Raw genomic sequence first — 27,058 nt, 5'->3', positions numbered from 1 at the left:
ACAGTGAGAGGGAGAGTCCGGGGAGGGAGGACGACAGAGAGGGCGAGTCCGGGGAGGGAGGACGAGAGCGAGAGGCAGAGTCCGGGGAGGGAGGACGAGAGCGAGAGGCAGAGTCCGGGGAGGGAGGACGAGAGCGAGAGGCAGCGTCCGGGGAGGGAGGACGAGAGCGAGAGGCAGCGTCCGGGGAGGGAGGACGAGAGCGAGAGGCAGAGTCCGGGGAGGGAGGACGACAGTGAGAGGGAGAGTCCAGGGAAGGAGGACGACAGAGAGGGAGAGTCCGGGGAGGGAGGACGAGAGTGAGAGGCAGAGTCCGGGGAGGGAGGACGAGAGGGAGAGGCAGAGTCCGGGGAGGGAGGATGAGAGTGAGAGGCAGAGTCCGGGGAGGGAGGACGAGAGTGAGAGGCAGAGTCCGGGGAGGGAGGACGAGAGTGAGAGGGAGAGTCCGGGGAAGGAGGACGACAGAGAGGGAGAGTCCGGGGAGGGAGGACGAGAGTGAGAGGCAGCGTCCGGGGAGGGAGGATGAGAGTGAGAGGCAGAGTCCGGGGAGGGAGGACGAGAGTGAGAGGCAGAGTCCGGGGAGGGAGGACGAGAGTGAGAGGCAGAGGGTGGAGGAATCCCTGGACCCTGGACGTGCGCTATGGGCACATTTGTAGGAGTTCTTGGCCAGAGAATCGGGAAAGGCATGAGTACAAGTGAGAACAGCCCGGGTGTGGGCACAGGGGCAGGGAACGCTGGCGAGCCCCGGGGTGAGCAGCCAGCATCCCAGAGGAACGTGCGCCAGGACCAGATCACAGCTGGGCACCGGATGGGCACTCGATGGCTCGAGTTTCTCTAACCAGCTCGAGGGCTCTGACGCTTGGCAGTGAAATGCCAGACTGTTTGGGAAGATCTAAAAAAAGCTCAACACAGATGTTAGCAAGGCTGTTAGGGAACAGGCAGCTGCAGGCGGGGCTGGTGGGCGAGCCGACTGCACAGCCGCCTCCAGGGTGGACTGGCACCGCGGGTAACGTGATTAAGGCCGGCGCTCCGTGACCCGGCAGTTCCCGGCTCAGCATGCACTGGAGAAGAGGGCTCGTGGCAATGAGGGGCGCCTGCCGCGGAGTTACCTGAGGGAGCGGGAAGACCCTCAATGCCCATCAGGAATGGCTTGGGTAAGGAGGAATTGCACACAGCACAGGGAAGGGGAATTGCACACGGCACAGGGAAGGGGATGGCACACGGCACAGGGAAGGGGATGGCACACGGCACAGGGAAGGGAACTTGCACACGGCACAGGGAAGGGGACTTGCACACGGCACAGGGAAGGGGACTTGCACACGGCACAGGGAAGGGGACTTGCACACGGCACAGGGAAGGGGAATTGCACACGGCACAGGGAAGGGGATGGCACACGGCACAGGGAAGGGGAATTGCACACGGCACAGGGAAGGGGAATTGCACACGGCACAGGGAAGGGGAATTGCACACGGCACAGGGAAGGGGAATTGCACACGGCACAGGGAAGAGGAATTGCACACGGCACAGGGAAGAGGAATTGCACACGGCACAGGGAAGGGGGATTGCACACGGCACAGGGAAGGGGACTTGCACACGGCACAGGGAAGGGGAATTGCACACGGCACAGGGAAGGGGAATTGCACACGGCACAGGGAAGGGGAATTGCACATGGCACAGGGAAGGGGCATTGCACACGGCACAGGGAAGGGGACAGCACATGGCACAGAGAAGGGAGGATCTCTTGAGCCCAGGGCTTTGAGATTTGAGACCAGCCTGGGAAACATAGTGAGACCTCACCTCCACACAATTTAAAAATTTGCTGGGTGCAGTGATGCACGCCTGTGGTTCCAGCTACTCTGGAGGGTTAGGAGGGAGGACTGCTTGAGCCTGGGAGGTGGAGGCTTCCGTGAGCCATGATCACACCACTGCACTCCAACCTGGGCGACAGAGCAAGACACTGTCTCAAAAACAAAAAGCCAAAGCTCGAAGTGCCTGGTGGGAATGTCGGTTGAGCGGGCAATTACTGATTCCTACTGAAATGGCACAGGTGCCCCTCCCTGGGACGTGTTTGTTGAGTCCTGGCACACAGGCGGACCGTTTAAGGTCACTGCACGGCTGTCTGTCATGGCAAACGCCTGGAATCTATGCAGATGTCCAGGCCCAGGGCGTGGGTGGAATAAATGATGTAACAATGAGGAAGTCTGGCATGCACGGTATGGGAAGAACCCGTGATGTTTGCCCCATGGACGCAGCAAGGTGGAAGATGCATGGGTAGCACGCCCTATCTGCAAAAACGGGGGCTATGACGCACGTTTGAACTGGCTTGAATATCCATTCCAAAGCTAGGAAAATAACTCAGGAGCCACTGACAGCTAACAGTGGCTGCCTGATCAGGGAGGCAAAGAAAACAGATGCAGACAGGTATGAGAGAGTAAGAGTGCTCACCGAACAGCTTTTTAAACTTCATGATGCTTTGAACCATGTGGACGAATGCAGTACCTACACCCAACGTGCACGGAATCCTAATACCGCGTGGATGACGCAGTACCTACACCCAACGTGCACGGAATCCTAATACCGCGTGGATGACGCAGTACCTACACCCAACGAGCACGGAATCCTAATACCGCGTGGAGACGCAGTACCTACACCCAACGTGAACGGAATCCTAATACCGCGTGGACGACGCAGTACCTACACCCAACGTGCACGGAATCCTAATACCGCGTGGACGACGCAGTACCTACACCCAACGTGCACGGAATCCTAATACCGCGTGGACGACGCAGTACCTACACCCAACGTGCACGGAATCCTAATACCGCGTGGACGACGCAGTACCTACACCCAACGTGCACGGAATCCTAATACCGCGTGGACGACGCAGTACCTACACCCAACGTGCACGGAATCCTAATACCGCGTGGAGACGCAGTACCTACACCCAACGTGCACGGAATCCTAATACCGCGTGGATGACGCAGTACCTACACCCAACGTGCACGGAATCCTAATACCGCGTGGATGACGCAGTACTACACCCAACGTGCACGGAATCCTAATACCGCGTGGATGACGCAGTACCTACACCCAACGGCACGGAATCCTAATACCGCGTGGACGACGCAGTACCTACACCCAACGTGAACGGAATCCTAATACCGCGTGGACGACGCAGTACCTACACCCAACGTGCACGGAATCCTAATACCGCGTGGACGACGCAGTACCTACACCCAACGTGCACGGAATCCTAATACCGCGTGGACGACGCAGTACCTACACCCAACGTGCACGGAATCCTAATACCGCGTGGACGACGCAGTACCTACACCCAACGTGCACGGAATCCTAATACCGCGTGGATGACGCAGTACCTACACCCAACGTGCACGGAATCCTAATACCGCGTGGAGACGCAGTACCTACACCCAACGTGCACGGAATCCTAATACCGCGTGGATGACGCAGTACCTACACCAACGTGCACGGAATCCTAATACCGCGTGGATGACGCAGTACCTACACCAACGTGCACGGAATCCTAATACCGCGTGGATGACGCAGTACCTACACCCAACGTGCACGGAATCCTAATACCGCGTGGATGACGCAGTACCTACACCCAACGTGCACGGAATCCTAATACCGCGTGGATGACGCAGTACCTACACCCAACGTGCACGGAATCCTAATACCGCGTGGATGACGCAGTACCTACACCAACGTGCACGGAATCCTAATACCGCGTGGATGACGCAGTACCTACACCCAACGTGCACGGAATCCTAATACCGCGTGGATGACGCGTACCTACACCAACGTGCACGGAATCCTAATACCGCGTGGATGAGCAGTACCTACACCAACGTGCACGGAATCCTAATACCGCGTGGATGACGCAGTACCTACATCCAACGTGCACGGAATCCTAATACCGCGTGGATGACGCAGTACCTACATCCAACGTGCACGGAATCCTAATACCGCGTGGATGACGCAGTACCTACATCCAACGTGCACGGAATCCTAATACCGCGTGGATGACGCAGTACCTACACCAACGTGCACGGAATCCTAATACCGCGTGGATGACGCAGTACCTACATCCAACGTGCACGGAATCCTAATACCGCGTGGATGACGCAGTACCTACATCCAACGTGCACGGAATCCTAATACCGCGTGGATGACGCAGTACCTACATCCAACGTGCACGGAATCCTAATACCGCGTGGATGATGCAGTACCTACATCCACGTGCACGGAATCCTAATACCGCGTGGGTGATGCAGTACCTACATCCAACGTGCACGGAATCCTAATACCGCGTGGATGACGCAGTACCTACACCCAACATGCAAGGAATCCAGTCTGTGCAGGAAAAACAGACACTGATGATGAAAATCTCAGCGGAGTGTTAGGAGCAAGACGATCTCGTAGGTGAATGTGAAATAAGCAAAGAGGAGAAAGACTGAGGGGGAGCCAGCACGGGACAAGGCTGAAGAGCACCAGAATCCTTGTGGGTACCCCTTGCAGCCCAAGCCCATCCTACCTGTACCGGTGGACCCCACGTCCCATGGCAGGCTGCGGGCATCTCTTAGAGAAGGAGATGGGCCCTGGAAACAGAGAAGCGAGAGGTTCCCCAGTGTGTGCAAGCCCCTCTTCCTGGCTCAGGACCCCCAGTCTCCCCACCCGGCCCTCCTAGATGGCTGGAGACTTAGGGGTGGTGAGCACAGCCCTGTCCCTCCCACGGCTCCCTCGCTCTGTGACTACGCCCCCTGGGTGTCCGCCGCCCACCTCTGCCGTGGCCTTCCCCGCCTTCTCTCCATCTCGGAAGGTGGTCAGCACATCCCGCCACCTTGCAATGGCTGTTCCCCCTGCCTGGATAACCTTCCCTGCACTGCTCTCCCAGGCAGCTCCTATTCAGCAGTCAGGGCTCCGCCCAAATGCCGCTTCCTCAGGGAAGGCCTCCGGACCTCCCTGCAGAGTGCATGCCCCTGTGGACATCCTCACTGCCTCCCTGGTGGACTTATCAAGGCCGTGATTAAATCATTGCCGTATTTATTCAGTGTCTGAGGGTAGAAGTCATGTCTGAAATGCCACCTCGTCTAATGTGTCCAGAGTAGGCCGAGCAGATAGACGGCGCTTCATCGTGAGTGAGATTGTGACTGAGAGATAGAGGAGGCCGGGCAGATACACGGCGCCCCATTGTGAGCCTGTGATTGAGCGACTGAGTGAATGAGCGAGTGAGATCCTGAGTGAGATCATGAGTGATTGAGATCGTGAGTGTGTGAGTGAGATCGTGAGATCGTGAGTCTGTGAGATGGTGAGTGAGATCATGAGTGAGATCGTGAGATTGTGAGATCCTGAGTCTGTGAGTGAGTGAATGAGATCATGAGTGAGTGAGATCATGAGTGAGTGAGATCGTGAGTGAGATTGTGAGTCTGTGAGTGAGTGAGATCGTGAGTCTGTGAGTGAGTGAGATCGTGAGTGAGATCGTGAGACTGTGAGTGAGATCGTGAGTGAGTCTGTGAGTGAGTGAGATCGTGAGTGAGATCGTGAGACTGTGAGTGAGATTGTGAGTGAGTCTGAGTGAGATCGTGAGTGAGATCGTGAGTGAGATCATAAGTGAGTGAGATCGTGAGTGAGACCGTGAGTGAGATCATAAGTGAGTGAGATCGTGAGTCTGTGAGTGAGTGAGATCGTGACTGAGATCGTGAGACTGTGAGTGAGATCGTGAGACTGTGAGTGAGATCGTGAGTGAGTCTGAGTGAGATCGTGAGTGAGATCATAAGTGAGTGAGATCGTGAGTGAGATCATAAGTGAGTGAGATCGTGAGTGAGATCGTGAGTGAGATCATGAGTGAGTGAGTGAGTGAGTGAGTGAGTGAGTCTGAGTGACAGAGAGACCCTCCTCTAGGATCGAGGAGAACAGGAGCAGAAAGAAGAGCTGGAGGTAGGTCCAGGGAACCAGCAGCTGGGGCATCCCTGCCCCTGTCCCCCCGAGGGCAGAGGCTGACCTGGCTGAGGGCCGTGAGGGCGCAGGGCTGTGTCAGGGCCAGCCTGGAGTCCACCAGCCCGCCCAGCGGCGGCTCCTTCCCCGGGATGCTGTTGTAGTAATTGTGATCCAAAGCCTCCTCCTCGTCCCCCCAGGCCGACTCCTCCGGCCCCGCCAGCCTGGGGGACAGACAGCAATGGCCGTGGCACAGGCAGGGCCCAAGGGGGGCTAAAGCCTTACGGCTTGAGCTTCTGGGGGAGCAGGAAAGATCTGAGTTCGAATCCCAGCCCCCCACCTGTCGCTGAGGGTTCCTACCAGGAAACACTTCTAGGGCAAGTGACCAGGCCCACGACTTCCTCATCTATAAAATGGAATGTTGCACACATTTCCGAGCTGTGGCACAAAAGGCAGGTCGTTGGCAAACCCGGTCTCCACTCCTTTCTGCCCACCTCCGGCCCCGCCCGGCAGCAGAGGACACGAGCCAAGTTTATACCCAGAACCAGGACATCGCTGGTCAGGGTGGCAACTCTCTGGGATCAAAGCGCCCCCATCCTCTGGCCCCGACGGCACTGGCAGGAATGGATCCTGCAGTTGCTCCTCAGCAAGCACGGCCCTGAGAGCCAGAGGGGTGCACCCCACCTGGCCCACAATCGCTGCTGGGATAAATTACGAGGCAGCCTACAGAAGGCAGAGGCAGCTCCAGAGGCAGGCGAGGAGCCCGTCCCAGCTTCGGAGCGTGCTGAGCGACGTGCATCAAGCACGCTGTCCCCGTGCACAGAGGGGTGAGTGTGAGCAGGTGTGCGATGCCGCCTCCCTCGTGACCAGCACAGCTGGGAGCTCATGCACCTGCACCTGCCCTCCCACCACTGGAGGAAGCTGACTTTCTAATGATGAATAGAGACTTAAATAGCTCCTTCTCCAAGGCCAGCTGGCAAACCCCAGCCCAGGGCCAAATCCAGCTCACTGCCTAGATCTGTGTGGCCCACGAGCTAAGAATGGGCTTTCAACCTTTAAATTATCAAAGTTAAATGTTTGAGAAGACATCTAGAGAATCATATTGTGCAACACGTGACATTCACACTTCAATGTCTATAAAAAACGTGTTACCAGCACACAGACACGTCCCCCCCTTTACACATCTTCTGCAGTGAGACGGAGGCCGTTTTCTGCCCTTTGCAGGAGCCGGCCTCGCGTCTGGAGGAGGGATATTGGTTGTAGCAGCAGGGCTGACAGCCTCAGGCACACGGGGGAGTCAGCTCGCTCAGTCCTCCCCAGTCCTGGGGGGCAGGTGGGGATGCATTTATTCGGGTGTTACAGCCGAGGAAACGGGATCCTCTGGCTGAACCACATTCTCACGGGACAGGGAGGGAGGGACAAGGGCAGGACAGAGGCTGAGGCTTGCAGGAGGTGGAGCAGGCTCTGCACCTGGGTAGGTCACTGGGGGCGTCCCCAGGGCACGGGGGAGGCAGCTCTGGTTACCTTTCTGGGGGCAGCGCCACCTTGGGTGGGCTGTGCAGGTACTGCTTGAAGCGCAGCTCAAAGGCTTGGCCCACGGTGCTGATGATGCTCTGCGCCAGGCCCTCACAGCATTCCAGGATGTGGCAGGCTGCGGGCGCATTGGTCATGCGGCCTCCGAGCCACACGGCCGTGCCCCCCGGACACGGGACCCCCACCGGCCTCCCCAGGGGCCTCACCTCTCTGGTTGATGGGGTCCTTGGCGACGTAGGCCACGTAATCCGTCATGTCCTGGGGGCGGGGAGGGGCCAGCTGGACCTGCCTGGGCCTCCCACCTGGATTCCCAGCCGCCCACCCCAGCAATGCAGAGAGATGGGGCAGTGGATGTGGGCACAGGGTACGTTAGGCAGGCTCTGGGGAAGGATGAGAGGGTCTCGCGGCCGGAGGGGGCGGCAGGGCTGCAGGTCCACCCCCACCCCTGGCCTCACCGTGTCTCCGCCCGATGCGAAGGAGATGGACGGCATGTGGTGGTTGGCGATGACCTGAGGTGGCAGGAGGCACACGCGGTCATGGGGGCCCCGCTTCGAGGGCAGGGGGCCCGGCAGATGGAACAGGATCACAGCAAAGAGTGGGGCAGGGGCAGGGATGTAGGGATGGAGACGTCTCCTGGACAGGCACCCACTGCACCTGGGTCCTGGGTCAGCCTAGACAACAGAGGCTGGGATGTGGAGTCCCCAGCAAGGACGGGACTAGGGCCCTAGGAGATGTGTGGGGTCTGCAGGAGGTCACACGGGAATGTGTGTGAGTGGACAAACCACCCCCACTGCAACACTTCACACATGCACCTGCCCAGACGCTCACGCACACACACATCCCAAGCCCCACACACGTGCACACACACACACACACACACCCGAAGCAGCCACGGGAGGGACGGCCCCACACTCCTGACTCCTTTGTCCATGTGCAAGGGCATCTGTGAGTGTATTTGCGTGCTCATCTGCATGCTCATTTGCATGATCATCTGCATGCTCATTTGTATGCTTGTTTGCCTACTGATCTGCGAGCTCGTCTGCGAGCTCGTCTGCGTGCTCGTCTGCGAGCTCATCTGCGTGCTTGTTTGCGAGCTCATCTGCGTGCTTGTTTGCGAGCTCATCTGCGTGCTTGTCTGCATGCTCATTTGTGTGGTCCTGCTTCATTTGCTTCCCGTCACTCAAATCCCTCTAGGCCCCAGTAAGCCCCTGCTACCAGCCACATCCTGAGTCCTCCCTACTGAACATCCACTCCTCAGCCCCCATAGGGACCCTCAAGGCTTTCCCCTTGCCAACCCTGGCCCAGCCAGAAGGGCCTACTTGGAGCCCCAGTGTCCTGTCCATATGGTGGTCAGGGGTCCATGCCTCGCAGGGTGGGGGCAGAGATGGAAATTGCGTGGAAATGGCCCTCAGCCAGCTCCCCTGCCAGCTCCATCTTTCTCTAGCCTCCTCCCTGGAGCCCCAGCTGCCCCTCACCACCACCTGCCACCTCCACACCAGCCCAGGGACGCTGCCTTGCCCCAAACCCCTCACGATGACCCATGCTAACTTCTCCAACAGGGAGATGCCTCCTCTCTCAGCCACAACTCCCTGAGACCCCCCCTCCTCACCACCTCCCAGAGCCCTCCAGGAAGTCTCTTCTAACACACAGGGCCCAGCACATGCTCAGGACACCCCTCGCCTGGCCTCACAGTGCCTCCTAAAATCTATTATTTCCTTCATTTCTGCAATTATAGTTTTTTTGTTTTTTGGTTTTTTGAGACGGAGTCTCGCTCTGTCACCCAGGCTGGAGTGCAGTGGTGCAATCTTGGCTCACTGCAACCTCCACCTCCCAGGTTCAAGCGATTCTCCTGCCTCAGCTTCCCAAGTAGCTGGGATTACGGGAGCCCGCCACCATGCCCGGCTAATCTTTGTATTTTTTGTAGAGTCGGGGTTTCACCATGTTGGCCAGGCTGGTCTCGAACTCCTGACCTTAAGGGATCTGCCCACCTCAGCCTCCCAAAGTGCTGGGATTACAGGTGTGAGTCGCTGCACCCAGCCTCACAGTACTGGGGTTACAGGCGTGAGCCACCGAGCCCGAGCCCGGCCTGCAATTATACTTTTGTTGTTTGTTTCCACCTGAAGACTGGTAGCCAGGGTTTATCCCCGCCCCTCCCCAGGCACTGTGGATGTTGGGACAGACCACTCTCTGGGGCGGGGCGTCCTGGCCCCTGCGGGGTGCTGAGCAGCATCCCTGCCCCCACGCACTCCATGCCAGGAGCACCCCCGTACCGGGACAGCTTGCCCAGGCCGGGAGCCCCTGAGCTGAGCCCCGTGAGGGCAGTGGCTGCACCCCCAGCTCCTGCTCAGTGGGGCCTCGGCTCGTCTTTCCAGATAAACGCCACCTGCTGCCCACCCCCAGCACCCCACCCGGCTTTGCCTCCTAGGACTCCTGGCCCCTGGGACGCCAGGGGAAGAGGGCAGACCCACCTGGCGCGTGGCGGGCACAGAGAGGCTGAGGCCGTCGGTGGAGATGTGGATGGAGATGCTCATGCCGGCAAAGCGAAGGTTGCTCTTGCCCAGGACGGATGCCAGGGCCTTGTTGGGGGCCTGAGTCGGGGCCGGAGCACAGCGAGGGCGGCCGTGGGTGGGGGCTGCCGAGGGGCTCCCTGGATGGCCGCAGCGTCCCCAAGGCCCCCGACTGCCCCACCAGCCCCACGAGAGACCACAAGCCTCACTCACCTTTTTCTTCCAGGATCCCCGGACGCCAGGCACGGCCTCATGGAGCCGGTTGATGGCTTCCCTGGGGTTGGGAGGAGGGGGCTTAGAGAGTGTGGTGGGGGCGGCCATGGAGGGAGCTGGGGAGGAAGGGGTCAGAGAGGGCGGGGGTCTGGGGAGGAGGCAGGAGCTCAGAGAAGGGCGAGAGTCAGAGAGGGGAGAGGAGGGCAGAGAGGGAGGGGTGGGAGAGGGTCGGGGGGCCTAAAGTGGGGAGGGAGGGGGCTGGGGAACCTGGGGAAGGAGTGCCCAGCAGGACAGGTGCAGTGTGGGCACCAGCCCACTCCATGTGTGTCCTTGCATCCGGCAGAGGCCCGGCCGCCAGCTCTGGCCCCTCTACCACCCTCTTTCCCAGGGACCAGTGTGTCCCCGGCCTCGGCCCACAAGGAAGGCGCGCGGTCAGATCTGGGGGTTGGACCGGTGAGCTGGAGGCCCTGAGCCTGACCCCGGGTCCCGTGTCGTGATCCTGTCTGCAGCACTGGAGGAGCGACCTCCGCTCTGGAGGGCCCCTGAGTGGCGGCAGGAGCTGACCCCAAACAAGAGCGCCTCAAACCACTGGTCCCCAGGAGAGGTTAGAAGTCTACGGGTCCTGAAGGGGCCTCGGAAATGTCGGCGTCACGTGGAGAAACCAGATCCCCCCACCCAGGGCGCGTGGGAATTTTCACAGCATGGCTGCTGTGGAAAACAGCCGGGAGCTCCTCAAAAGGTTAAAAATTGGCTGGATGCGGCAGCTCCCGCCTGTCATCCCAGCACTGTGGGCCTGACACAAGCAAATGCATGTCGGGTGTGGTGGCCCCCATCTGTCATCCCAACACTTTGGGAGGCCGAGGTGGGTAGATCACCTGAGGTCAGGAGTTCGAGACCGGTCTGACCAACATGGAGAAACCCTGTATCTACTAAAAATATAAAAACTAGCTGGGTGTGGTGGTGGGCGCCTGTAGCCCCAGCTACTGGGGAGGCTGAGGCAGGAGAAATGCTTGAACCCAGGAGACAGAGGTTGCAGTGAGCCAACAGGGTGTCACTGCACTCCAGCCTGGGCGACAGAGTGAGACTTCGTCTCAAAAAAAAAAAAAAGAAAAGAAAAGGAGCGAGGCTTTGACCCAGGCCACAGCACAGACGCACCTTGGGAATGCCATGCTCAGTGAGAGACGCAAGACACAGGAGGCCACGCAGTGTGTGATCCCATTGCTATGAAACGTCCAGGACAGGCCGATCCACAGAGACAGGGAGGGGATGCGTGGGTGCCGGGGCTGGAGAGGGGACGGGGAGTGGCGGTGATGGGGAGGGGACGGGGAGTGGCGGTGATGGGGAGGGGACGGGGATGGCGGTGATGGGGACGGGGTGTTTTGGTGGGGTAATGAGAATGTTCGGAACTAGACTGGTGGTGGTCGTGTGACTCTGTGAAGAGCTAAAAAGCCTCGAATTGTACATTATATCTCACACACGCACGTGTAAACTATCCCACATGGTTTTTTAAAGTCTATACGAACGGAATCTACCAGTTTTCACAGAAAAAAAAGGGTGTCACTCTCCTCCCTGCTTAAGCCCTGGGCATATCCACCGCCCCTATGATTCCTTTCCAGACACCGCACGGCATCCTGAGGTCACCGTTCGGAAAACAGAGCGGGGACACAGAGACGCCATCGGGCCCCAGTCCCAGAGGGAACCCGCCAGGCCCTGCGCCCCCCGCCTTGCGGGGACTTGCCCAGCCCCCTGTGAGCGACCGGCGTTCTTTCCATCTCAGAGGGGGATCAAGGTCTGCAGGGCACGGTGACCGACACCTGGCATGGGGACAGGGCGGAGACGTGGCGTGAAGTGGGAGGGAGGGAGGGGGGCACCGAGGCTGCGTCCTGGGACCCCAGCGCGGCCGTCTCAGAGCCCGTCGCTGCCGCCCTACAGTGCTGCCGCCCTCCAGCGCGTCACTCAGCCCTACGCGGCCAGGGCAGGGTTAGAGGCTCACCTGGTCACCTGCGTGCGCGTGTTAAAGTCCAGGGAGCGCATGGAGCGGAGGACCTCAATGCAGCCCATGTACTGAGGGGAGAGAACAGGTGTCAGACGCCATCGGAACCCCTGCAGTGGAGCCACATCCCTTTTCCCGGCAGCCCTTCGCCTCCTCCAGCACCCCTGGGGTTGAGCACTTTCCTCTGTCCCTGGTGGCTCTGGGGCCTTCGTGCCTCCCCCACCTCAAGGCCCAGCCCTGATGCTGTCCCGAGAGCCGCCCTCTGACTCCAGACGTGTTTTTCTCTGTTGCTGTTTCCCGGGAGCCTGGCGGTTCCCTCCCGAGGCTCCGTGGTGCCTGTTCATTTAACCATCTTGCCCTCATCGGTGTCATTCTGTTCCACCAGCACCTAAGCCGAGGAGCGTGGGGACGGTGCCGTCCTGAGCACTTCCCTATCTCCAGCGCCCAGTTCAGGGTCTAGCAAACCGTGGGGCAGAAGTCCCGGGCAGCCACAGATGCACACACTGCTGGCCTCGCCCTCCACAGGAAGTTTGTAGGCTCCTGGCCAAGACAGCCGTTTCCGTGAAAAGGGAGTTCGCCGTCTCAATGACTCTGATGACACTGAGGGAGGAGAGGGGCAGGGACGTCCCACCGCGTCCTTGACCTGCTTCAGTGCCGTGAAGGGTGGGGGAGCAAGGCCAGGAGGAGAAGACCACAGCGCCCTTCCAACCTTGGCCCTTGCTGGAGAGAGGGTTAGGGGCACAGCCCACGTCATCTCTATGAAATGTCCTGCAAAGGCAGCAAGAGGATGTGTGGGTGCCAGGGACCGGGGAATGAAGGCTGACACGAACAGGTTTCCTACTGGGGTCATGAGAAATTCTGGAATTAGACAAAAGGGGTGGTGGCACGATATTATGAATGTACTAAATGCTACTGAATTGTGAAAAATGCAACATGAAAAATGATGAATAATGTTATGCGAAGTTCACCTCAGTTTTTTTAAATGATCAACACGCAAACACTTTGACCCTGCGCCTCCATGTTTAGGACTTTACCCCACAGATGCATCAGCCTGAGGGCTTCTGAGGCGTGTACAGGTCACTGTATGGGCTGGCCCAGGCTCTGCCCCTCTCCACGGCTCCATGTACCTGGAGTAGGGAGAGCAAGGAGCAGAGACAGATGCGAGAATGCAGGCAGGAAGCAGAGGCCACAGGACCTGGGCTGTGATGAGGGGCAGGGGCTCATCCTGGGCCAGCTGGGGAGCCAGGGAGCACTTAAGCAGGGCATGGACTGAGCGGCCTCACCTCCTGTTGAATGGATGGATGATGGGTGGATGGACTGACAGAAAGACGGCAGATGGATGGATGAATGAAAGAATGGATGGAGGATGAATAGATCGGCGGGTGAGGGGGTGAATGGATGGATGATGGGTGAGTGGATGATGGATACATGGGTAGATGGACAGGCAGATGGATAATGAATGGATGGGTGGGTGGATGGATGGATGGGTGGGTGGATGAATAGATGGATGAATGGGTGGATGGGTGGATGGATGGGTGGATGGATGGACGGATGGATGGATGGGTGGGTGGATGAATGGGTGGATGGACGGGTGGGTGGATGGGTGGACGGATGGATGGGTGGGTGGGTAGACGGATGGATGAATGGATGGATGGATGGGTGGATGGACAGGTGGGTGGATGGACGGGTGGGTGGATGGGTGGATGGACGGGTGGGTGGATGGGTGGATGAATGGGTGGATGGATGGGTGGGTGGATGAGTAGATGGGTGGATGGATGGGTAGATGAGTGGACAGATGGATGGGTGGATGGATGGGTGGATGAATGGATGGATGGATGGGTGGGTGGGTGGGTGGGTGGATGGACGGGTAGGTGGATGGGTGGACGGATGGATGGATGGGTGGGTGGATGAATGGGTAGATGGATGGGTGGGTGGATGAGTGGATGGGTGGGTGGATGAATGGATGGGTGGATGGATGGATGGGTGGATGGATGGGTGGATGAATGGATGGATGGATGGGTGGGTGGGTGGATGAATGGATGGATGGATGGGTGGGTGGATGAGTGGATGGGTGGATGGATGGAGGGTGGATGGATGGACAGATGGATGGTTGGATGGGGGGACAGATGGGTGGATGGGTGGGTGGATGAATGGATGGATGGATGGGTGGGTGGATGAGTGGATGGATGGAGGGTGGATGGATGGAGAGATGGATGGTTGGATGGGGGGACAGATGGGTGGATGGGTGGGTGGATGAATGGATGGATGGATGGGTGGGTGGATGAGTGGATGGGTGGATGGATGGACAGATGGATGGATGGGTGGGTGGATGAGTGGATGGGTGGATGGATGGACAGATGGATGGATGGGTGGGTGGATGAGTGGATGGGTGGATGGATGGACAGATGGGTGGATGGGTGGGTGGATGAATGGATGGATGGATGGGTGGGTGGATGAGTGGATGGGTGGATGGATGGACAGATGGATGGATGGGTGGGTGGATGAGTGGATGGGTGGATGGATGGACAGATGGATGGATGGGTGGGTGGATGAGTGGATGGGTGGATGGGTGGACGGATGGATGGATGAGTGGGTGGATGGGTGGATGGATGTGTAGGTGGATGGATGGATGGATGGATGAATGGATGGGTGGACGGACAGGTGGGTGGATGAGTGGATGGGTGGATGGATGGACAGATGGATGGTTGGATGGGTGGACAGATGGGTGGATTGGTGGGTGGATGAATGGATGGATGGACGGGTGGGTGGATGAGTAGATGGATGAATGGATGAACAGATGAATGGACTCTAGGCATGTAGTAGACAGGTCAGACCCTAAAGGAATTAGCCATGGTCCCTGTCCCTAGCACTGGATTCTCCCACTGAGGAGGCAGCTTTGCTGGGATGCTGGCTGCTCAATGGCTGTCTTCTCTCAGGCAGAGCATGTGACTCTGGGGTGGTGTCTGCGCCAGTGTCTGGTGCTGCAGGGCCACAGGGTGAGGGATTCTCCTTCCCTTACCTGCCCCCTTATTAACACGTAGCCCACTCCAGTTACGCGGCTGAAACCCTGAACTGTGTGGTCCACGGGTCCCGTTGTGGGGACACCAGCCTAGTGCACGGGGGAGGTGGGGAGCAAACTCTCTGCGGCCCACAGCAGCTCACGAGAGGAAATGCAATATCCTATTCGGTTGAGAACAGGGACTGCAAACTCAGATGCCTGCAGCCTGCAGGATCGCCAGGTAAACACACAAGGTAGGATGCAATGCAGTAGCGATACTGACACCTCGCTAACTCTGGGCGCTTGTCACGTGAGGCTCTGCTGTGGGCACGCTGTGCACAGAGTCCTCTAATCCACTGCACGCAGATCCGGTAACGATACCGGCACCTCGCTGACTCAGGGCGCTTGTCACGTGTGAGGCTCTGCTGTGGACACGCTGTGCACGTGGTCCTTTAATCCACTCCACGCAAATCCACATGCCATGGACAGCGATGACCCCTCGGGAAACAGGCCTGGGCGGGAGGGTGACTGGCCTGCTGGGCACACGGCCTGCCGAGCTGGGTCCTGAACCCACACCCCTGGGCTCCAGGATCGGAACTGCTCCCCCTGCACGACAGGAAGAGGTGGGGACCTCAGCTCACTGCATGTCCCACGTTCCAGGGCACCGATGCTGCCGGCCATGTGCTTTTTTTTTAAAGAGACCAGAAATTCAGGGCTTTTCTGTGAAATTCCCCCAGTTCGTAAATATCAATCTAGGGCTGAATGTCTGTGCCCCCCTCAAAATCCCTCTGTGGAAACCTACGCCCCACAGTGAGGGTATTTAAAGGTGGGCCTTTGGGAGGTGAGGAGGCTGTGAGGGCTCCACCCTCAGGACTGGGATGAGCGCCCTTATAACAGAGACCCCAGACAGAGCCCGGCCCTCCACCACGTGAGGACACAGGAGAACAAGAGGCCCTCGCCAGACACCGAGTCTTCCGGCGCCTTGATCGTGGCCCTGCCAGCCTCCAGAACCGTGAGAAATAAATTTCCAGGCCTGGCACAGCAGCTCATGCCTGTAATCGCAGCACTTCAGGAGACTGAGGTCGGAGGCTCTCTCGAAGCCAGGAGTTCAAGACCAGCCTGGGCAATATAATGAGCCCTAATCTCTACAAAAAAATAATTTTAGCCAGGCGTGGTGAGTGTGGGCCTGTGGTCCCAGCTACTCAGGAGGCTGAGGTGGGAGGATGGCTTGAGCCCAGGAGGTTGAGGCTGCAGTGAGCTGTGATGGCGCCACTGCACTCCAGCCTGGGCGACAGGGCAAGACCATGTCTTAAAAATCACATTGTTAGGCCGGGCGCGGTGGCTCACGCCTGTAATCCCAGCACTTTGGGAGGCCGAGGTGAGTGGATCACTTGAAGTCAGGAGTTTTGAGACCAGCCTGGCCAACATGGCGAAACCCCAACTCTACTGAAAATACAAAAATAAAAATAAAAAAATTAGCTGGGCGTGGTGGTGCACGCCTGTAATCCCAGCTACTCGGCAGGCTGAGGCAGGAGAATCATTTGAACCCGGGAGGCGGAGGCTGCAGAGAGCCAAGATCACGCCACTGCACTCCAGCCTGGGTGACAGCGGGAGAGTCTGTCTCAAAAAAAAATAAAAATAAAAGACAAGCACAGAGGGAGATTTGAGAGACAGAGACACAGAAGGGAGGGGCCGGGTGAAGACAGAGGCAGACACTGGAGGGGCCGTGTGCAGCCGAGGACACCAAGGCCGGCCGCAGGCACCAGATGCCGGAGAGGGGCCTGGGACGGAGCCTCCAGCAGAAACCAGCCCTGCCCACACCTTGGCTCGGACTTGGGGCCCCAGAACTGTGACAGAACAAGTCTATGTGTGTGTGTTGTTTTGTTTTTGTTTGTTTGTTTGAGACGGAGTCTTGCTCTGTCGTCAGGCTGCAATGCAGTGGTGTGATCTCCATTCACTGCAACTTCCACCTTCCGGGTTCACGCCATTCCCCTGCCTCAGCCTCCTGAGTAGCTGGGATTACAGGCGCCCGCCACCACGCCCGGCTAATTTTTGTATTTTTAGTAGAGACAGGGTTTCACCATGTTGGCCTGGCTGGTCTGGATCTCTTGACCTTGTGATCCGCCTCAGCCTCCCGAAGTGCTGGGTCTACGGGCGTGAGGCACCGTGCCCGGCTGTCTGTGTTGTTTTAAGCCCCACAGTTTGTGGTGGTTTGTGGTGGCAGCCCCGGGACCCTCCCACAGAAGATGGGGAGGAGCCCTGGCAGCTTCACGTTCAACCTTCCCCTTTGCAAATTCAGAAACTGAGGCCCAGAGAGAAAGCATGACCCAGAACCCACAGAAGGTTAAGGGAAGGAGCCGCTGTACAAGTCAGTAAACTGAAGCCCGGAGAGGGGAAGCCACCTGGCCGGCCTCACGCACGCAGCAGGCCAGGGCAGATACAAGCCGAGGTCGCTGTGTCTGTGCTCCCAGCCTGGGAGACTGTCCAAGTCTCCACCACTGCCCACATCAGCCACGGGGACCCTCCGCCGCCGCCCGCGTCAGCCACGGGGACCCTCCACCGCCGCCCGCGTCAGCCACGGGGACCCTCCGCCGCCGCCCGCGTCAGCCACGGGGACCCTCCGCCGCCGCCCGCGTCAGCCACGGGGACCCACCTCATAGGCTTTGCCATGGTCTGTATTGATGTCATTTACTGGGTATTTTCCTTTTAAATAAACTCCACTTACAAACATAACTGCGTTTACTTTTTAAAGGAAATTGCAGGAAACAACTAAAATATCTATCAACAGATGAACTGATAAATCCAGTGGGGTCCATCCACACGCTGGAACGTGACCCAGGCGTGAAAAGCAGCAAGGCTCCCACACAGGCCACAGCACGGATGCACCGTGAGGACACCACGCTCCGTGGGAGATGCCGGACATGAAAGGCCACACAGCATGTGATCCCATTTCTATGAAATGTCCAAGACAGGCCGATCCACAGAGGCAGGGAGGGGACGCGTGGGCGCCGGGGCTGGGGAGGGGGCGGAGGGGAGGGATGGCTGAGGGCGGGCCGTAAGTTTCCATTTTGCCTGATGGGAGCGTCCTGGAACTAGACATTGGTGAGGGTTGCACACCCCTGTGGCTGCACTAAATACACTGAATTGCACAGTTTAAACAGTTAAGGATTAGGATACGTGAATTATATCTTCATTTTTTAAAATTTGCACGAGAGCCGGGCACGATGGCTCCCGCCTGTAATCCCAGCACTTTGGGAGGCCAAGGCAGGCGGCTCACCTGAGGTCAGGAGCTCAAGACCAGCCTGACCAACACGGTGAAACCCTATCTCTACTAAAAATACAAAATTAGCTGGGCGTGTTGGCACATGCCTGTAATCCCAGCTACTCGGGAGGCTGAGGCACGAGAATCACTTGAACCCAGAAGGCGGAAGTTGCAGTGAGCCGAGATCGCACCACTACACTCCAGCCTGGGCAACAAGAACAAAACTCCATCTCAAAAAAAATAAAAAAAATTATGTGAGAAAAAGAAGAAACTTCACACTGCAACCATAACTCCCTGCTTTTCCATTAATATAAATATATTGATAAAATGAACGGTCTCCATTCACACAAGAACCCTAAGGTTTTGCTAAAACAAGTATGTGAAGGTTTGCTGGGAGCTGGGAACCAGGATGTCTGCACAGTGTCAACGTCTGTCTCCCCCAGATCACGTTCCAGGGCAGAAAGACCGGATGCCGGGGCCAGGGCTGGGGAGGCCGCAGGCAGCGCTGGGCTGGAAACGTGCACGGCCGGGCCTGCGAGGGGCTCCCGGGGCGTGCGCTGAGACGTCCCCATGCACCTCACCCCCAATTCCACGAGTCCCCACGGATCTTCCTAATTATAAGGGAAACAGACAGAGCTCACCTTCACCAAGTGCATTCATTTCCCGGGGCTGCCGTGAGCAACGGCCACTCATGGGGGCCACAGGAGCTGATCCTCTCCTCGTCCCGGCGCCGGGAGTCTGAGGTCAAGCTGTGGGCAGGGCCTCGCTCCCTCCCACGCCCCGGGGGAGGGTCCTTCCTGCCTCTTCCAGCTTCTGGGGGCTCCTGGCGTCCTTGGCTCGTGGCCGTGTTACTCCATCTCTGCCTCCTCCTCTGCACAGCTGTCTCCTTATGTGCTTCTGTGCAAATTTCCCTCTTCTTAGAGGACACAAGCCATTGCATTCAGGCCCCACCTTACTCCAGTAACTCCAGTATGGCCTTATCTTAACTAACCATGTCTGCAAGGGCCCTTTCCCAAATAAGGACCCATTCTGAGGCTGGAGGTGGACATGAGTTTTGGGGAACACCGTTCGCCCCAGGACACTAGGTGATCAAAGTCTCCAGCACCAGTATCAGGACAAACCAGCACCCTGGGGACCTCCTGACATGATGAGCTGGGAAAACACAGCACCCCTCCGTGCTTCCTGCCAAAAACACAACCTTGACCCAACTGCAGGCAAACACCAGGCAGACACAAACTGAGGGACGGCAGCCCAGCAGCCGGCGTGCACTCTTCAATACTACTGGCTCCACGGATCCCAGCACGGAACAACTGCGAGGCTAAAGGCGGTTAAAGAGACAGGACGGATGGGGTGCGGTGGCTCACGCCTCTAATCCCAGCACTGTGGGAGGCCAAGGCGGACAGACGGCTTGAGCTCAGGAGTTCAAGACCAGCCTGGGCAACATGGTGAAATCCCGTCTCTACAAAAAAAAAATAAAAATACAAAAAGTAGCCAGGCATGGTCGTGCACACCTGTAGTCCCAGCTACTCGGGAGGCTGAGGCAGGAGAATCGCTTGAACACAGGAGGCGGAGGTTGCAGTGAGCCGAGATTGCGCCACTGCACTCCAGCCTGGGCAACAAGAGCGAAACTGTGTCTCAATAATGACAATAATAATAATTTATACAGACAGAATAAATGAGGCAAGATGTTAATAATCGGCGAATCTAGGTGAATGACACACAGGAACTCTTTGTACGAGTCTTCTTTGTAACTCTTCATCTCAATAGAATTTCAAACTTACAAAAGCTCTGTGTATTCTACTGTTCTTATTTCTTTTTTTTTTTTTTTGAGACGGAGTCTCGCTCTGTCGCCCAGGCTGGAGTGCAGTGGCGCAATCTCGGCTCACTGCAAGCTCCGCCTCCTGGGTTCACGCCATTCTCCTGCCTCAGCCTCCCGGGTAGCTGGGACTACAGGCGCCCGCCACCACACCCGGCTAATTTTTTGTATTTTTTTAGTAGAGACGGGGTTTCACTGTGTTAGCCAGGATGGTCTCGATCTCCTGACCTTGTGATCTGCCCACCTTGGCCTCCCAAAGTGCTGGGATTACAGGCGTGAGCCATCACGCGCGCCCGGCCCTGTTCTTATTTCTTTGATCTAAGGTTGAAACTATTTAAAGGCAAATTTCTTTGACGCCCTGTGCCACACTGACCACTGCCGCCCTCCGCCCCTGGCCAGGAGAACGCCCCTCCCACTGGCCACAGCCCCCGTCAGTGCCCCCGGCCATGGCTTTCCACAGGGGCGAGGGGTGCGTGCTGCCCTGGGGGCGCCCTGGAAATGTGGGGCCCTGTTGGCCATCATCGCAAGGCTGGGCAGCCGGCGCTACAGGAGGGGGGACTCACAATGACGCCAAACTGTCCCCAGGGCCTCGGAGCTTCCTCCGGGCATCGTGTGGGGAAAGCTTTCCATGACTGCCACACCTCCAACCTAACTCCACGTGACCCGTGACGCGAGAGTGGTGCGTTTTCGTGTGCTTGCTTTTTTATTGTGGTAAAACACACATAACATAAAACTTAGAGTTTTAACTGTCTTTAAGTGCACAGTTCAGTGGCACTCAGCGCATTCCCGTGGCTGTGCAGCCACCACCACCGTCTGTCCAGAACATCCTCATCTTCCCAAACTCAAATTGATCCCACGAAACACTTACTCCCCGTCCCCTCCCCAGCCCCATCCTACTTTTTGTCTCTCTGAATCTGATGGCTCTGGGGACCTCTGATGGGTGGAATCACACAATGCTTGTCTTTCCATGTCTGGAGTCTCTCACCAAGTGAGACATGCTCAAGGTCCATCCGTGCCGTGGCCTAAGTCAGAGCCTCGTTCCTTTTCTTGGCCGCATCATATTTCAGTGTGTGGATGGCCACGCCATGGTGATCCACTCATGCCTGGGTCACAGCCTCATTTTTCCTTGGCCACGTCATATTTCAGTGTGTGGATGCCCACGCCGTGGCTGTGTTGTATTTCAGCGTGTGAATGGCCATACTGTTGCCACATCATATTTCAGCATGTGGATGGCCACGCCGTGGCCTGGTGGTATTTCAGCATGTGGATGGCCACGCCGTGGCCTGGTGGTATTTCAGCATGTGGATGGCCACACCGTGGCCGCATCATATTTCAGTGTCTGGATGGCCACGCCGTGGCCTGGTGGTATTTCAGCGTGTGGATGGCCACGCTGTGGCCACGTCGTATTTCAGTGTGTGGATGGCCACGCTGTGGCCACACCATATTTCAGTGTGGATGGCCATGCCGTGGCCAGACCGTATTTCAGTGTGTGGTTGGCCACACCGTGGCCACACCATATTTCAGCGTCTGGATGGCCACGCCGTGACCTGGTCATATTTCAGCGTGTGGATGGCCATGCTGTGTTGATCCACTCATCCATCAACAGACACCTGGGCTGTTTCCACCTCTGGACTGCCGGGAGTTATGCTGCTGTGGCCGTGAGTGTACAAACATCCCTTCAAGTCCCTGCTCTCCGTTTCTGGAAGGTGTATATCCAAGAGGTGAAACTGCTAGATCATATGGTAATTCTCTTTAACTTTTTGGCATTTTTTGTTTGTTTATTTTGAGACAGTCTTACTCTGTCGCCCAGGCTGGAGTGCAGTGGCGTGATCTCGGCTCACTGCAACCTCCACCTCTTGGGTTCAAGCGATTCTCCTGCCTCAGCCTCCCAAGTAGCTGGGATTACAGTTGTCTGCCATCACACCCAGCCAATTTTTGTATTTTTAGTAGAGATGGGGTTTCACCATGTTGGCCAGGCTGGTCTCGAACCCCTGACCTCAGGTGATCTCCCCGCCTCAGCCTCCCAAAGTGCTGGGATGACAGGCGTGAGCCACCGCGCCTGGCAGCATCGTTTTAATACACGTTGGACTAAAATAGTTGTTCACTATTTTAGAAGCCACATCATCCGCATGACTCCAGCCGTGGTGTTGGAGCTGCAGAATCGCAGCCTGCATCTGCCCCGTCTGTGGCTGTCACAGGAATGGTGGCCTTTGTGGTGGCCTCTGTGCTTCCCGGAGAGCGGACCCTACATATTTACAGGCTGAAACATATTTCAAGTTACTAGGAATCGCCGCCATTGCGTTTCTCTGTTTCACTGAGGTTGGGGCATCGTACTGACTTGGGGAATTCCTGCGTAGGTGGGTGTTACAGGTACACTTGGGTTTCATTTCAGGAGTGAAGGGTCACAAAATGCTTGCTATAAATAGTGGTAGTTGATCGGCAGGACAGCCACATGCAGCTTCAGCTGGTGGATCTCAAACCTGAGTGTGAATCAGAATCACCTGGAGGACTCACAAAACGCAGCTCTCCAAGCCCCCCCGCCCCCAGTCTCTGACCCAGCAGGTCTGGGGTGGGGCTCGAGAATCAGCATCTGCAGCAGGTTCCCAGATGCCGCTGGTCTTTAAGCCAGTTTGGTGGCCCCGTTCCCCTCCACGAGTGAAGGGTTTGCCATTTCCAGCCAATCGGGGGAGGGAGAATGGCCAGAGTCTCTCACAAAGAGCTCCAGGAAGGGATGACCTCTGCTTCCAGTGGACGTGGCCAGGTCCCAGCGACGTCGGGTGCCATGGCCACCATTTTTGTGACCCTGAAGGTCGCCAAGCCAGCGTGCCGAGGATGGCGGCACAGAAAGACGGGAGACGCTGTGGTCACACCGTCCTGAAAAAGCCTGGTGCCGTCTGGCCTTGGAAGCTGAGCAGGGTTGGGCCTGGTTGGTACTTGGATGGCAGGAGGACAGAAAGAACCCAGATATGGGTTCTTTTGTTTCTCAGAAACTCAGAAACTCTCTGTCTCTCAGAAACTCAGATATGGGTTCTTTTGTTTCTGAGGCAGGGTCTTGCTCTGTCACCCAGGCTGGAGGGCAATGGCACGATCTTGGCTCCCTGCGGCCTCGAATTCTCAGGCTCACGTGATCCTCCTGCCTCAGCCTCCCACGTAGCCGGGACCACAGGTGTGCACCACCCTGCCTGGCTGATGTTTTTTCTTTTTTGGTAGAGACAGGGTTCCACCAAGCTGCCCAGGCTGGTCTCAAACTCCTGGGCTCAGGTGATCCTGCCGCCTTGGTCTTCCAAAATGCTGGATTACAGGCGTGAGCCACCACGCCTGGCCAGAACCCAGATCTTTAGGGATGCTGTCAAGCCATGGGATTCATCCACCGTGTCAACTGGCCACACCTGACCCCTCGCCTTCAAGGAAAAGCTGCATTTGGAGCTGAACCATCTCAACTTCGTCACCCTCTCACAACTCCCTGCACGTCCCAGTGTGAGGGACCCGTGATACAGGAAGGATGAAGTGTCTTTTTGCCGACCGTGTCCTGGTTGGCGTCCATCCCCTGCTGGGCCTGGGCTCCACGCTCCTGGAGCAGAGCCGGACACGCCCAGGAAACTCTCCCTGAAGCATTCACGAGGTGAGGTGCACGAGGGCACCGCAGAGGGCAGGACGGCCTGACTCGCGGGACTTCTGTGTAGGGACGAGCCCAGCACCAAAATGGTACGTGTGGGAGGAACACGGGGTCAGTGTCCACAGGCCTTGGCACGAACTCTGGCCTCTCCACAAGACAAGCTGTGTCTTTCTCAACAGAGACATATTGCTCAGATCTACGCCTTCAGGTGAGGCCCAAAGATCAGGCATAAAGATTCATCCAGACCGAGCTGTCCAGCACGGCAGCTGCTTGCTGCCTGTGGCCACTTAAGTTTAAAGTCAAGTAAAATTAAGTTGGCACCACAGTAGCACAGGCCACATCTCAAGGCCCAGCCACCCATGTGACTCGTGGCAGCCACCCTGGATGGTGCAGACACAGACGGTTCTGCTGGGCAGTGCTGGGCTGGGCTCATGAGACCCACAGCAAAGTCGGCGGGGGATTCCCAGGAAAAATGTCCGCATTCACAAAAGGAGCCCCACAGAGAGAGGGCACCCTGTTCTGCCGAACCAGAGCCACTGCCTTTCGGCCAGGGGAGGAACTGACCCAAGACCAGCAGAGGCCCCGGGAAGGACGGTCGGTCTCCCGTGGCTGCCCTAACAGATCCCCACAAACGGGGCTTAAGACCACAGAAATGGGCCGGACGCGATGGCGCACACCTGTAATCCCAGCACTTTGGGAGGCCGAGGCGGGTGGATCACCTGAGGTCAGGAGCTCAAGACCAGCCTGGCCAACAGGTTGAAACCTTGTCTCTACTAAAAATACAAAAATTAGCTGGGCGTGGTGGCGGGCGCCTGTAATCCCAGCTACTCGGGAGGCTGAGACAGGAGAATCGCTTGAACCCGGGAGGCGGAGGTTGCAGTGAGCCGAGAAGGCACCACTGCACTCCAGCCTCAGCAACAAGAGGGAAACTCCATCTCAAAAAAAAAAAAAGACGATAGAAATGCTTCCTCACACAGGCCTGAGGGCCGGAAGCCCGTCCCCTCCGGAGGCAACAGGGAGGGCCTGTCCCGCCTCTCCCAGCGCTGGTGGTGGCCGGGGCTCCCCAGCATCCTTGGCGCGTGGCCGCGTCGCTCGTCTCTGCCCCCCTCATCCTGTCCCATGTCCTTCTCTCCGTGCCCTCACGCAGCTTCTCGTAAGGACGGCAGTCACCGGCTCAGGGTGATGTGAATCCAACGTGACCTCGTTTAATGACACCTGCAGAGAGCCTGTTCCACAGAAAGCCTCATTTTGGGGTTCCAGGTTGGCATGAATTTCGGGGGAATAACAACGACCTGGACCCGTGACAAGGTCACTGAAGCTGCTGAATTAACCAACCCCAGAGCCGCCCACGCCGGGTGCTTCTCACAAGGGACAATCAAGGTCCCTTCGGCGCCCAGCGGCTCCGAGTCAGGTCTGTGGTGACTGCCCCAAAGGCATCACAAGTGCTGTGACCCAGGGGAGGGCTCTCGGGCAGCCCTTTGACCTGCTGTGCCTCAGCTGCCTCATCTATAAAATGGGTGGAAGACGCAGGGTTGTGGGGAGAATGGAACCCGGGGCTCCACGGGACTCAGCACCGCGCAGGACTCAGCGGTGTGAGCCTCGGTGCCTGAGGTGCTGCATTTGCAACGATGCTGCCCACGGCGCTTGGATGCGGGGCCCACGCCGCTGCTTGTCCAGCGTCCGACTTCTCTCCCGCACACCGGGATCGCCGCAGGGTTCTGTGGGGGTTCTGCGATGCCGGCTGAGTTGCCCGGCCCATCCACTCCCTCTTGCTGCTGTCACCAATTACCACAAATCGAGTGGCTCAAAACAACGCGAGCTAATCCGCTTCCATCTAGGGGTCAGAAGTCTAAAATCAAGGTGTGGGCAGAGTTGGTTCCTAATCTGCTCCACCTTTCCCAGCGTCCTGAGGGGCCCACATCCCTTGGCTGGGGGCCCCTTCCTCCCAGTTAGCAGCCACAGGGCAGCCTCTTCCGGTCTCTCTCTGACCCTCACCCCCTGCTGCGAGGACACCGGGCCCCCAAATCATCCCATCTCAGGGTTCCCCACTCGGTCCCACCTGCAGGTCCCCTGTCGCCGTGTGACGGGCACCTTCACAGAATCCGAGGGCTGGATGTGGACACTGGGGGACGGTTGCTGTGCCCCACACAGGTGCGTGCGTGATGAGTGCCCTCAGAATGTTCTCTCCGGCTCCCACAGGAGGACCCTCATCCCCGGGTTCTGGTCCTGCTTTTCGCTGCGTAACCTCAGACGCAGCTCTGCCGCTCTGTGCCTCAGTTTCCCTCAGTGCACAGGGTTCCTCCAGTGTGGAAGAGCCCCGCGGGCCTGAGCCGCAGGCCGCAGCCCCCGGGTGATGGGGCTTGGCTATTCCCCTCCTTAACTCAAGCTTCCCTGTGACCAGGAGGGACCGGCTGTCCCTGTGCCTGCTGTGATGTAGGTGCTGGGGGACGGGGCTCCCGGGGGACAGTGCTGGGGGCTGAGGCCGGTCAGGCTCCCTAGGGCCGGGGCCCCTCGTCCATCAGCAACTCCAGCAACTCCATCCGGGCTCCAACACAGGCTCATTGTCCACTTATCCACTCGCCTAGGTCCCCCGGCCTGGGCCACCACCGGCCCTCGCAGGCTCCTCCTGGGTCTCTGCTGCCCTTCCAGACCCTCCTCCTCCCTCAGCACCACTTCCACACCGCCCCTGGAAGGGGCTTTCAGAACTGCACACTCTGCGCCACCCCCCTAAATAAAACCACCCCCACTCCTCACCACAGCCCACAGAGAGAGTCCTCCTCCCTCTCCATCAGCTCCAGCCTCGTGGCTCTCCTTGCCGTGACGCACATGCACCAGGTCCGCTCCCAGCGTGGGGCCTTTGCACCTGCTGCGCCCCCCTAGAATTCTGTCCGCAATCCCACTGCGTGGGGCCTTTGCACCTGCACCTGCTGTGCCCCGCCTAGAACTCTGTCCGCAATCCCACCGCGAGGCGCCTTTGCACCTGCTGTGCCCCCACCTAGAACCCTGTCTGCAACCCCCACTGCGTCGGGCCTTTGCACCCGCACCTGCTGTGCCCCGCCTAGAACTCTGTCTGCAATCCCACGGCGAGGCGCCTTTGCACCTGCTGTGCCCCCGCCTAGAACCCTGTCTGCAACCCCCACTGCGTCGGGCCTTTGCACCCGCACCTGC

The 27,058-nt window shown here is 58.1% G+C and overlaps 1 protein-coding gene across 3 annotated transcripts in view; it reads right to left on the bottom strand.

Moving 5' to 3' along the window:
• SHC2 (SHC adaptor protein 2) overlaps nucleotides 1-27,058 on the bottom strand; it is a 41,716-nt gene that overhangs the window by 11,798 nt on the left and 2,860 nt on the right. For all 3 annotated transcript variants that reach the window (XM_030798118.1, XM_030798119.1, XM_030798120.1), the window contains exons 2-9: nucleotides 12,199-12,269; nucleotides 10,206-10,266; nucleotides 9,954-10,073; nucleotides 7,941-7,994; nucleotides 7,692-7,743; nucleotides 7,477-7,603; nucleotides 6,020-6,176; nucleotides 4,553-4,616 (exon numbers count right to left, since the gene is read on the bottom strand). In XM_030798118.1, the coding sequence (XP_030653978.1) occupies nucleotides 4,553-4,616; nucleotides 6,020-6,176; nucleotides 7,477-7,603; nucleotides 7,692-7,743; nucleotides 7,941-7,994; nucleotides 9,954-10,073; nucleotides 10,206-10,266; nucleotides 12,199-12,269 (706 nt within the window). The remainder of the gene's footprint in view (nucleotides 1-4,552; nucleotides 4,617-6,019; nucleotides 6,177-7,476; nucleotides 7,604-7,691; nucleotides 7,744-7,940; nucleotides 7,995-9,953; nucleotides 10,074-10,205; nucleotides 10,267-12,198; nucleotides 12,270-27,058) is intronic.

Source organism: Nomascus leucogenys, chromosome 18 (assembly GCF_006542625.1).
Source record: "Nomascus leucogenys isolate Asia chromosome 18, Asia_NLE_v1, whole genome shotgun sequence".
Taxonomy (NCBI): Eukaryota; Metazoa; Chordata; class Mammalia; order Primates; family Hylobatidae; genus Nomascus; species Nomascus leucogenys.
Note: the sequence above shows the minus strand (reverse complement) of the source record. Positions and strands in the feature narration are given on the sequence as shown.